The following is a 12,307-nucleotide window of genomic DNA, read 5'->3' as shown; positions in this document are numbered from 1 at the left end:
GGTGTCTTTAACTCTGTGCTGTGAAATGCCGAGCGCAGTCAGAGGCACGAGGACGCCGCTTACAGCTCTGTCTGACTTTTAGCAGTGCGCTCATGACCTGGACATAACTGTGGTCGTAAACGAGCGTGCTTAAAATTCAAAATCACTAAGAAACTATGTGGAAAAGTACTTCAAAAGTGATCTAATCTGTATTTGTTGCCCTCTGCATGGCTTTTCCATACATCCATCCTTACCGCCCAGGTTTGTTAAAGGGCACATGTTGAGTGCGCGAGCATGTTTGTGAGTGAGTGTGTGTGCGTTGACTTTATCTGTACGTACAGCTGTTTTTAGATAAAAAGGCTGCTGATTGATGAAGTGAAATAGTTGATTCTCCTAGTTGGAACACTGTTTCTACTACTTTTATAAAAAAAAATAATGATTATAATAATGGATTCCTTCCCATAGCAATACAAAACTGTTCTATTCAGTGGGGTTTTTTTTGGTTTGTTTTTTTTTTTATATATTTTGGGCTGTTTACTGAATCTTCCTTCTGTTGGCACTTATCAGAAGTTATGCCTGTGCTTTATTCGTCCTAAAGAGAAACAAAAAACCTACAACTAAAACATTAAAAATCAACCAGTATGATAAGAATCTGGTCTTTATGTTTACAATCACACAGTATTCTCATTAAAGATGGAGAAGCAATATTACCCCTGCCCCACCAACCCCCCCACCCCCCTCGCTCCTTCCTGAACTGCTGTGTATTTGATGGCAAAAATTTAAAACGAAGACAAAGAGGATTTGGGTTTTTAATGGATGATGGCTGTGTGTGCGTGCGTGTGTGATTTAAGTATTAAATTTTGCACATGGAAGAACAAATGAGTTGTTTTTTCAGCGCTGGTATTTTCTTATTCATGAGAAAGTTTTGACTCTCAAACATCGTCTTTCCCTGTAAGAGAAAAATGCTTTGTTGCTCTTTTTTTAAAGGTTCCAAAGTGATTAAAGAATTTGGTACTTCACAGTGAAGTTCCACTGACTCTACCTTAACTGTGGAAGATCGTCTGAAGCAACAGGGCATCTTTCCCGTCCTGTGATCCACTCACCATTCCAGCTGTTTGTAGTGCTTTAGTGACGTGTTTCCTGTGTCTCCTCTTGTCGTTCATCACTGCACAAGACATGGTGATATTCTCTTGTACCAGCAAACAAATAAAAACTCCAACCATCAGCTAATTTTGATGTCTTAAATCAAGCGTTCATGCTGCTCGACCCCCAAGCAAACTTGTAGTCTGTCTGTATACTAGAGCTGTGTGTCTGTAGCGTGGTGGGACAATAATCATGTTTTTCTGTGTGTGGTTTAACAGAATGTGAACGGGTAAGCTGTTGTTGTACATCATACTGTTGTACTCAAGACCGGTTATATTGGCCTTTCTACGTCTGAAAATAACTCACTGCTACAACTTCTGGGAATAAAGTGTTTCTATATTTCACTTTTCTGCTCTTGTGTGTGTTTTTCTGCTCATCACTAAACATCACACTAATAAAGTCACCTGAAACCCTTTCAAGTTTTTATATAAAGCATGCACATACAGGACTGTGACATGTCTGGAGTCACCCCACACTTCTTATTTTTAAAGTGATCTTGAGCAGTAGCTCTCTAGCCATGCAGGGAGAAGGCATGCTGAGGTACACAAGAACGGGACTGAAAATCAGTAGATACTGATGACCCCAAACACACTGCCAGTGCAGTGGAAACATACCTGAATAGAAAAAGACACAACACAATGCTGCCAGTGATGGATTACTAAAGCAGTGTGGGATCATTTTGACAGCGAGCAGAACAAAATGTAGCCAACATCTGGAGAAGAGCTTTGAATGTTCTTCAAGAATCCTTAAGACTACTTCAAGAAAGGACAAGTAAGCTTGCCTCAGTGTCTAGGCTGTGTTAAAGAATAAAGGTCCTAGTACAAGATATTGACTTTCAAGCTCTGTTTGCCTGTCTTACTGTATTTCAGTGTGTCTTTAGGATTTTGTGCATCTGTCAATAAATAACTGCTCCCATTTTTTTCTAGCAAAACTGCTCCATAGGTACAGTATATAAGTTTAAACCATGTGTGTGATGTGATTTGCTTTCTGCTGATCTTTATGGTTGTCTACATCCACAGTGGAGAAGAACATTGCTCCAACCTATTGACTCTGGGAGGGCCTAATGTTAGTTAAACGGTCTTATCGACTTAATAAAGTTTTGGCTTTAATTAAAGCCAAATCCGCGTAAAGAAAACTGGCATAATCAGTAAAATCATCTCATCGAGAACATGCTATCTGTTTCTAAAGTTAAAGTGTGGCAGTTTAGCATGTAAACTCCAACCAGCCGCCGCCACACGCCCATCCACAAGGAGGCGTCCTATGACAGCTGGAGAAGGTAAGTGTTTAGCTCTTCAACGTCACTTCCTTTTTCCTGCCCTTGGAAGCAGCACGAGACTGTCTGTTCGGGATCATAACATGGCTAAACTGAGCAAAGAGAGCAAACAGCGGCTGCAGCAGCTGTTCCAGTGCGGCCAGTTTGTCATCCGATGGGGTTTTATTCCAACCGTGCTGTACCTCGGTCAGTATCCGAATAGGAGTGAGGGGTATGCGGCGAGATGATGCTAATGCTAACCGGTTAGCGCAGCTTCTTAGCATTAAACTGTATTTTCTTCTGTCCCGGTGAGGTTGACGTGTTGTATTGGGGCCCTCGTTAAAACAGCATATCAAACATAACATGATTAATAAAATGTTGCGAGCCCCAGTTTTATTTTTAAAAAAACTGAAGTGTCTCTAGTCTATCAGCTATGGCTTTGCTGTACGTTGTAGAGGAACTCCTGTAACATGAACGCATGCTATGGATTTGTATGGCTAATCAGTTTTGCCTCAGACAGAAATATTATAATTCTGATCATTTATCAGTACTGATACATGTGAGACTTTATCAGAGGCGTGAGCATTAAAGCAGATGCCTTTGTGTCAAAGTAACTGAGAATAAAACAGAAAAACATGAAGGAGATTTTCCTGGCCTGGATTTTTATAGCAGATAACCTTTAAAATATTCTGCAATATTACATAATTATAAAAAAATGTCTCTCTTCAGTATTGAACATCAGAAATTAGGCTTTCTGGTACGAGGTGGGTAATAAGCAAATGAATAATGCCGAAAACAGAGATTTGAGATGGGAAGCTGTTCTTGAAGTACAGAGAGAGATTTTTATCGTGGTGGAAGCCAAATAGCAAAAGTCAGAGGGAATTAATGACGACATTTATCAAATTTGAAGCGTAGTTTAGTTTAATACTCAATTCCGATTTTTTTATCAAATCCGATTTTTTTTTAGTCTGGTTGTTCACACTACAAATAAAATGTGACAGAAAACGTGCTCTAGTGTGAACCCTCAAGCGGCCCGCATGCGCAAAAGAAGACGTCACACACAACACGCTCTGTTTAGACCCAGACCAAACAGTATTGTTTGACTGATGGCCCTAAATATAAAGACTTGTTTCGGACTTTATGTTTCCTAATTTTGCTTTAAATTATAAAGTTATTTTGTTATTTACATATGGCCTAATAATTATCCCTATTGCTGTTTTAGAGAGGAGCGGTGCTTCAAAGGATAGTTGCAGATTTCTGTCAGAATCTGCAGATTATACAGTACAAATAAAACAACGTTTCTCCAATGTTGTCTTCCCAACAGTTTCACTAACATCTACACTAGATGGTCAGGAAGTGTTCGGGCACTTCTCCGGCGCCGATAATTGGCGTCTGTCTTGTGTCAGTGACTTAAAAGACAGATGTAATGTGACACGACCATTCAAGCAGCAGTCACTTTCTAAAACATCAGATATGTATCGGATTCAGTACCACATACGAAAGTGACCTAGGTCGGATTTGAAAATATCAGATTTGTGCTGTTCAAACTATTATACCATGATCAGATATGGGTCCCATAGGGTCAAAAAGTCGGATTTGATGCGCTTTCGCCTGCAGTGTGAACGTAGCCTTTGGTGGGGTTTTTTTTTTTTTTTTTTTAAACCAGTGCTGATAAGGCAGGAAAAGTAGGTATGGAGATGTATATGAGCTGCTCTAAACACGTGTAACATATATTCACATAGGCCGTATATAAATATAAATATAAATGTCTCTTCTGAATTTTAAAGCAAAGCAGGCCAAGAAAATATGAGCGATTTTTAAAAACAAACAAAAAAAACAACAACCCAAAAGCCCTCAAGCAGTCAGCAACAAAACGGGGTCTGAATTTTAAAGGCGAAAGGTTAGCTCTTTTTCTTACAAGAAGACCCAAAACACATCGCTTGTCTGTATGTAAATCAATAAGATTTCAAAATTGCCCAAAACGGCAAGTTTACTGATATTGATATATCTGGTATAGGCCAATATTGGCTCTTATTTGTTGCCCACTCGCAAACATAACGCCAGCGGTGGAACCCTACTTGAGGTTTTTAGAAAAAGGGAAGGATGATGGTTTATCATGGCATTTACCACACATAGAGTTGATTGGGTGGCCTGCCCAAGTAAATTAACAGACCCCTGGTATATTTTCTGACTCATATTTTTTTTTTTTTTTTTATTCTTTTACATTTGTGGACAGTCCCTTCACTCTTATTTTGAAAGTTAAGTTTATGCTAACCTGCTAGGATTCCCATGTTGTGCCCCCACCTCCGCCACAAATGCATATCATTCTGTTTGCAGCACTTTGCTGACTATGCGAGTTGAGTTCCCTTCTGCTTTAGTGATGTAAACTGTGACCTTGTGTGCCTTACGGGTAACACGTCCCTGTGGTAGTAGATTCAAAACAGTTTTTCTTCAGACATTTCTGTGATCCTGAAATAGCTGGCTGTGGTTTGAAGGAGTGTTGGGGAAGACCTGTGCATCACTGTATTTGCGAGCTTTGATGGGGAAGTTGAAACTTTTGCATGGCTGTGGTTTGGATTATGTGGGGGAAGTTGAGACTTGTGCATGTGTGACTATACGCCTTAAGAGATTCCTCTCAGTATATTGGAAACACCAACAGTGATGTCACACTTTCTCTCATTTCCCTCCTGCTGAGCCTTTTCTGCATATGCAGCTCATTTACTTGGGGAAGAATAGTCTTAAATTAAATACATGCTGCTGTTGGGTTACCACCATTTTCTATATATTTCAAGCAAGTTAAACAACTAGTATATTAAATGATGAATGTTTTCACGCTATGGCTATACCACATATATTGTGTCAGATAATATTACGCAAGAGCAAGAGTTGTGCATCAGCCTCTGATGACAATTTGGTGCCTAAACATGGGGCTACTTCAACAGCCTCCAACATCTTTGCAAAAGATACAAGAAAACTGAAAGAGGCAAACGTGTTTCACCACTTGAGGCAAAAACATAGTCGATATGCACTACGAGGCTACAAAGGAGATACTAGCAGCTGGTGATGTACCACCCAAATGGAAAACCATTTACAGCACTGCTGGAGCGATCACTAGTTAAGACAGGAAGAGCAAGTGGTGTTGTGAAACAAAAAGCAGGACTTGACAGTGGGGGAGTCTGGCTAGGCCACTCCATGACCTTAATATGCGTCTTTAGCCCCTCCTTTGTTGCCTTGACAGAATGTTTTGGGTCATTGTCATGCTGGAAGACCCACCCACGACTCATCTTCAGTGTCCTGGCTGAGGGAAGGTGGTTCTTTTCCATGATTTTACAGTACATGGCCTTGTTCATTGGACCATCAATGAAGTGAAGTTGTCCTTGGCAGAAAAACATCCCCAAGCATAATGTTTCCACCTCTGTGCCTGACTGTGGGGATGGTGTTCTTTGCTTCATACTCAACATTTTTCTTCCTCCAAACACAGCAGGTCGAGTTGACGACCACACCACTTTCTCCTAAACCTTCTCTGAATAATTTAGATGTTCACTGGCAAACCTTAGACTGACCTTTAGATGTGGCCTCTTGATGCCAGGAGCGTCTGTAATTGATTGGCTGTGTGGCATACAGAAGACATTCTGTGGGAGCCCGAATTCTGGATGGGTTGTAGGGGATCAGCATCACGGGCTGCTTTTGTGCTTACATTTAACTTAGGCTGTGTCACTGGTGTTGCACCATAATACTGCTGCGGATGCTATCGGCACCTTCTTTTAATAAATTCACACTTCAGATTAGGAAGTGTGTCATCAATGACAGCTCAGTGGGAAATGTCTATCATTTGCTTCCACTTGTGATTGCTGCTGCCTGCAAGCTGCAAGTGGAGCAAAAAAATTTTTTTCTACATTTCAGAAATCTTGTTACGGAAAACTTTCTTGAAATATCGTGATGTAATTTGAAGGCTACGTGGCCCATCCCGGTTTCACACATGAATGAATACCTTCCTGCACTTAGCTCAAATCAGGACACTCTGGATCAGAAACATTGGTTAAGGCGAGGGTGCTGAAGGGGTCGAAGCATACAGGAGCTGTAAAGTTGGTGACGATTTCACCGGACACCTACGTGTTCTGTTATCACATGGAAACAATCACTCTGACTTCGCACTGGATAAATGGCCTGTATTTGTATAGCTCTTTACTAGTCCCTAAGGACCCAAAAGCGCTTTACACATCCAGTCATCCACCCATTCACACACACACACTCACACACTGGTGATGGCAAGCTACGTTGTAGCCACAGCCACCTTGGGGCGCACTGACAGAGGCGAGGCTGCCGGACACTGGCGCCACCGGGCCCTCTGACCACCACCGGGCAACGGGTGAAGTGTCTTGCCCATGGACACAACGACCGAAACTGTCCAAGCCGGGGCTCGAACCGACAACCTTCCGATTACAAGGCGAACTCCCAACTCTTGAGCCACGATCGCCCCACGATAGATTCTGATACACCTGTATGTAATTAAACTTAGGCACAGTGATCACCTGACGGGTCTAAACAAAACAGCCAAAGAAATCAGGTTTTACCCTATTTTTCGCCTTCTGGGATCCTCTTATCTTTTTTTTGGAGAATGTCTTGCGTCAGGCTCAACTACTTCCTTGACTTTAAATGAAGGCAGAAGTATCGATATCAGGGGATATGAATTTGTAGTCTTCTGCTGCTTGTGGAATGATCTGATCTAAGCTAGTTTAATGAAAGCAGGATGTTTTGCTGGGTCTTTTTGCATTCTGCTGACGCACTGTAATCACTGAAGTAGCAAATGATTTGCTTCATTAGTTCTCAACAGGACAGTATTTTTACTCACTGTGGCTCGAAACTAGTTATAAACCACAATATGAGTAAAACCGGTGCTCAAATTCATATCTCCAAATTTGAGGGACCACCCCCACCCCCCAAAAAATGCTTTCAATAAAGGGGATTTATGTTTAGATCTTGCCATCATCGTATTTCTTTTCTCATCTTTAAAGTTTCGGTATATTCTCTTTTCCTCTGTCATGTGTGCACCAGCGCTTCAGCACTAATCGAGCCCCACTCATTTGAGCTTTAACATTCAAGTGAAAATAAACCTAAATGGTATGGAGCTGAGCAGTAGAATAGTGCACTTTACATGAGTTATTTACACATTATAAAGTGTACAAAAGAAGTTATGTTCAAGGGGTACAATGTGGTTTTGTGTGGGGACAAATATTGCACACGAGGACTGCACTGAAATTCAAAACTGTTAGTTGGTGTCTTGTACATTTGAGCGTGCCTTACAAGAATCACCTCGTAATTCTTATTTATGGTTTTGACTTACAGGTTTCAAACGAGGAGCAGATCCAGGGATGCCTGAACCTACTTTCTTAAGGTAAGACGAATCGGTCTGAGATGTGTGTAATAAAATAAAGCATCCTACTCCTAGATCCAAAGTCAAATAATACATCGGGGGGGGGGCGAACTCTTGACCAACAAGATTTATGTCCAGTCTCATGAAGTAGGGTCATTGTAGGGATTATTCATGTACACTTAGACCATGTACATAAGGATGAAAATACATTATATGTCAAAACAGTTTATTCTTTAAGTAAAACTGCCCATTTAACAAAGTTGAATGATAGCTTGAAGAGAAAAGGATGTGTGATATCTTAATACCCGCCTTGGAATACTGATGTGAGGCTATTTTTAGTCCTGTAAGAATCTCTTATCTTTTTTATTTCTGTTTTTTTAATTTTTTTTTTTTTTTTAAGAACCTATTGCATCATGTACGGCTTGTCTGTTATCTCAGTATAGATAAACAGGAAAAAAGGTAACCTATATTTACCAGAAACTGAGCTGCTTGTTGCGCCTCCTCCGCCTCCCCAGTCTCAACAGCAGTGTGTTTGTTTTTACTTTATATAGAGATTTGATTTTGTTTAAATATGAGAACAAGCAAATAATTCAATATGAAATTATGACTTTAGTTAAGCTGTGGTCATTGTTTTCAATATTTTAGAAATTAACATGTACATTTAGTGTCTTTTTTAGCATGTATGACGATGCTGGTCAGGTACAGGGATGGCACTGAGAATAAGTGAAAAAAGCAACCTATGTCCAAGGAAGACTTTAAAAGACTTTCAAAAAACTTGGAGAACTGTTGCTCTACACCACTTAAAAAAGTTACAAGAAAGTCTGGCTGCTTGGAAGCAAAATATAAAGAAATGAGAGTCGGCACAAGACTTTTGCACCGTTCTGCAAAGCATTTAAACGTGATGTACAAGTGGTATGATAGCAAAATTCTCTATTTTGCATTTTAGTGGATTATCTTAAAATCATGAGATGTAAATTTTTTTGTTTGTTTTCCAGGACTTTAAAGCCCCTTTTCCATCAGTACCTACTCGGATCAACTCGGCACCGTTCGCCATGGTTTACAGGGTTTTCCATTAGGTCATAATACCTGGGTTTTTTTTAAGTACCTGCTTGGCCCGGGTTCCAACGATCCAAACACATATTAAAATGTGACATCATCAGACTGTATACCACCGATTGGCTGGTCAGTAGCGTCACTCGATGGAAACAACTGTGTTCCCCGAGTCTGACAAAAAGCCACGGACTGAGCAGTAGGTTTATTCTTGCCTCGACATCCACCTTTTATGTAGCCTTTGTTTTGCATGTTAATTACGTCGCGGGACGCTTTGATGCGTTGCTGTGATGACAACCACACACGCTGTGTAGTACTGAATATAAAGGAAAACCAGTCAAGTCGTGGCCGATCCATGGCGAGTCGATCCAAGTAGGTACTAATGGAAAAGGGGGTTAACTGTTTCATCCCATGGGGGGATGTGGGTTTTTTTTTTGTTTGTTTGTTTTTTAAATGCACTGCATTCTGCTGAGCTGCGCTAAACAACATCCTGTACAACTCAAAATTGTTAAGTTTTCAGGACTTCTGTGTGTTAGCAGCCCATGTAACATAGTTACATAGTGATAGTTGTGATAACGTTTGTAAGCATGTTTTTTTTTTTATACATATATATATTTTGCCAATGCTGTTAATACATCACACTATTATTTCCTCACTAAGTCAGTAACATATTTTCAAGGATGTTTTAATATTGATTTTCTTTGTTGTCTTCTAGCTTGCTCTGGGGCTGAGGAACATCTTCACACGACCAATCCCTAACCATCAACCAAACCATGTGACCCACCTGTGACTGGACGAAATGGACTTCTTTTGCTTTCCCCTCTAAAAATAATAATGATCAGATGATATTTGTACATTGTTTCTCACTATCTGTAAAGTATTGATTGGATGTTATCCATTTCCATGTAGTCTGTAACTATGGTACATGTACAGAGATGTGTGAACAGGTTTGTCCCTTGAAATACATGCTGATTTGGACTATCAGTTGGAGGGTTATTTTTTGTTAATGCGAAGCACTGATGTTTGTTTCCTGTTTTTTTTCTTAGTTTTTATTTGTAATTTAACATTTCTGAAAATAAATCCTCAAAGAAACGACTCTTTTCTTCCTTAATATAAACAATCCAGTCGCTTTCATGCAGAAGAAACTGATAGCAAATATTTTACTGAGCAATTATAAAGTTTTGATATATCAAGTGTATCAATCTTACATGGTAATGATGAGTCATAGTCATAGATTAACGGGAACATTTTCCGTCCACCTTTAAATGTGTGTATATAAATGTGTTGAGTTGACTGATCTAAATCTAAGTGTCAAGATTCATGCATTTGCAGAATGCGCTGCTGCGTTGAAATGTGTGAAATGTTGGGGAAAGAATTAGTTCTTTGTTTTTTTTGCAATTGTTTTTTTTTTATTTCAGCATATGCAAAAAAATAAAGTCAGTTGTGTTACATAAGAGATCACTGTACTGTAAAATTCTTTAACAATAAATAGTAATCAGCACCAGAAATGCTAATTACAAGTACAGTGCAAATTGTATTTACACTGCATTTCTCCTGCACAATTGATTTTTCTCTAATAAATAATCTCTACCAATTATAAATAAGATAAATAAGAATAGCACAGCAGGTGATTCTACATACACAGTATGTTGCTGTGGGGCCTGCTGTACCCAGAGGAGGTTATGATCTTGAGAAAGTAGGAGTATCAAAACCATCCAGTTTTCCCTGAGTTATTATTTCATAACTGAATGTAATTTGAGCATTATTCGTCTTTTTAACAACTGGTATCTGCTGATTGGTTCAGTTGCTTTTCCATTCTACAAACAGCTCTTTTCCCCTCACTCAGGAAGGCTTTGAGGGCTCTCAGGATGCTGTAGGCGTTCAACTTGCTGTGGTAAGGATCTGGGCTGTTGACCTCCTTGAGAAGCTGCTCCTCCTCACTGCTGGTCAGCGGTGTGACTTGATTGCTGTTTTTCATCTGTGGGTCAGAAGAGATGGTAGAATGAGGTGTTATTTAGGAACAGGACGCAGAAGTGAAAATGTGACAGTACTAAGACAACAGGCATTCTGGTGAAACAGTGATGTAGTATGAGAGGTGATGTATTTAATTGAGATTTTGTGCTACCTATCACTGCTGCTCCTCTCACATTTACAATAGAAATGTTGTTACTGGGCTTTGTGACAGCTAAAGGTAGAGAAGTCACCTTTTATTGTGAATTTTACTTTTAATATCTGTATGTAGTGGATTTTTTTTTTCTGAAGTAAATCTACTTTATCTGTCTTCCTAACATTACTGACAGGAAAAACCCAAGAGACTGCTGCAAAGTCAAATTTGACTTTTCCTCGGAGGATAGTTAAAGACGCGTGTCAAACCCACCTTTCCTTTGACCATGCCGGCCAGGTCGATCAGAGTGCCGATGTTTGACGGAGCGTCGGAGAAGTTCAAACTGCCGCGGTACTCCTTCTCTACGTGCTTGAGTAAAACCGAATAGATGAGCAGACCCTTGGCCAGCGTCTGGAGACAAGTCTCCTGCACAAAGGAGAGAAGAACAGCCCGAGTTATCGAACTAACCCCAACCCCTCCACCGACCTTTGTTAGTGACAGCATTAGAAAAAGAGAAAGGAGCTCTCACCTTTCTGAACTTGGTAATATTGCAGTGCTTCGGGATAGAGGCGGGGGTGTGGGAGTCCAAAGCTTGATCGCGATTCTCCAGAGTCTGGAAATGGTGCTCAAACTAATAGAAAAGAATTAAAATACAACTTAAATAGGCTGGAAGTATTTTAGAGTCCCAGGGGTCCGAGAGAACCCCAATCGGACTTGATGACACCTGTTAATCATAGTTAATGAGCAGGCCCTTACCGCTTTCTCGTATTCTTGAGTTGAGTCAAAGTGTGACCTCCATATATTAAAAGGCTTGACAGTGGACATCTCCGCCTCCTCCGTCTCCTCACCTGAGAAGTCACCTGCCACACTTCCGTCTTCAATCGGAGCGCTGGAAGCGCAGAGAAGCAGAGCGGCCAGCATCACCGCAGAGAGAACGTGCACATCTGCTTGGGGAGACAGAACAAGAATGAACGAATGAATGAATGAAAAGAGGAAGATACGCAGGAAACTCGCGCACCACAGCCTGCAAATTACTTACTGAATATAGAGGGCATGGTGCGCTGCTGGGAAGCACTTGTCAAGTTTCCGCTGATGCTGAAGGCTGCCAGGGCCAGAAGGATTTGGCTTGTATCTGAGATGCGCTGTTTTTATACATTCCTCAGACGAATGGGATTTTCCAATCCCGACTTGCAAAACGGAATTAACAGTAACTGCGTCATGAAGATTTGATGAAGATTATGAGTGTCTTCAACAGGACCAGTTGATCCTTATTATTATCATTATTATTATTATTATTAAATTTTTATAAATTACTGTTGTTATTATTATTACTGTTGTTGGTGGAGTGTGATTGCTATTATAATGTTGTGAGAATTTTTTTATGTATTATATATTTTATATATAC

General features: G+C 40.3%; 2 protein-coding genes across 2 annotated transcripts; one reads left to right on the top strand and one right to left on the bottom strand.

Moving 5' to 3' along the window:
• The first annotated feature begins 2,418 nt into the window (after positions 1-2,418).
• tomm7 (translocase of outer mitochondrial membrane 7 homolog (yeast)) lies at positions 2,419-10,170 on the top strand. Its single transcript, XM_005728263.1, has 3 exons — positions 2,419-2,581; positions 7,721-7,769; positions 9,514-10,170. Exons 1-3 carry the CDS (start codon positions 2,479-2,481, stop codon positions 9,527-9,529), a joined length of 168 nt encoding a protein of 55 aa, XP_005728320.1. The 5' UTR covers positions 2,419-2,478; the 3' UTR covers positions 9,530-10,170.
• Positions 10,171-10,572: 402 nt separating this feature from the next.
• LOC102196798 (interleukin-6-like) lies at positions 10,573-11,957 on the bottom strand. The gene is made up of 5 exons (XM_005728540.1): positions 11,942-11,957; positions 11,659-11,846; positions 11,432-11,533; positions 11,176-11,328; positions 10,573-10,776 (listed from the first exon to the last, which is right to left on the bottom strand). Exons 1-5 carry the CDS (start codon positions 11,955-11,957, stop codon positions 10,573-10,575), a joined length of 663 nt encoding a protein of 220 aa, XP_005728597.1.
• Positions 11,958-12,307: the final 350 nt, after the last annotated feature.

Source organism: Pundamilia nyererei, unplaced genomic scaffold (assembly GCF_000239375.1).
Source record: "Pundamilia nyererei isolate P.nyererei 1_Seehausen unplaced genomic scaffold, PunNye1.0 scaffold00028, whole genome shotgun sequence".
Taxonomy (NCBI): Eukaryota; Metazoa; Chordata; class Actinopteri; order Cichliformes; family Cichlidae; genus Pundamilia; species Pundamilia nyererei.
The sequence above is the reverse complement of the archived record's forward strand: the minus strand, read 5'-3'. Positions and strand labels throughout refer to the sequence as shown.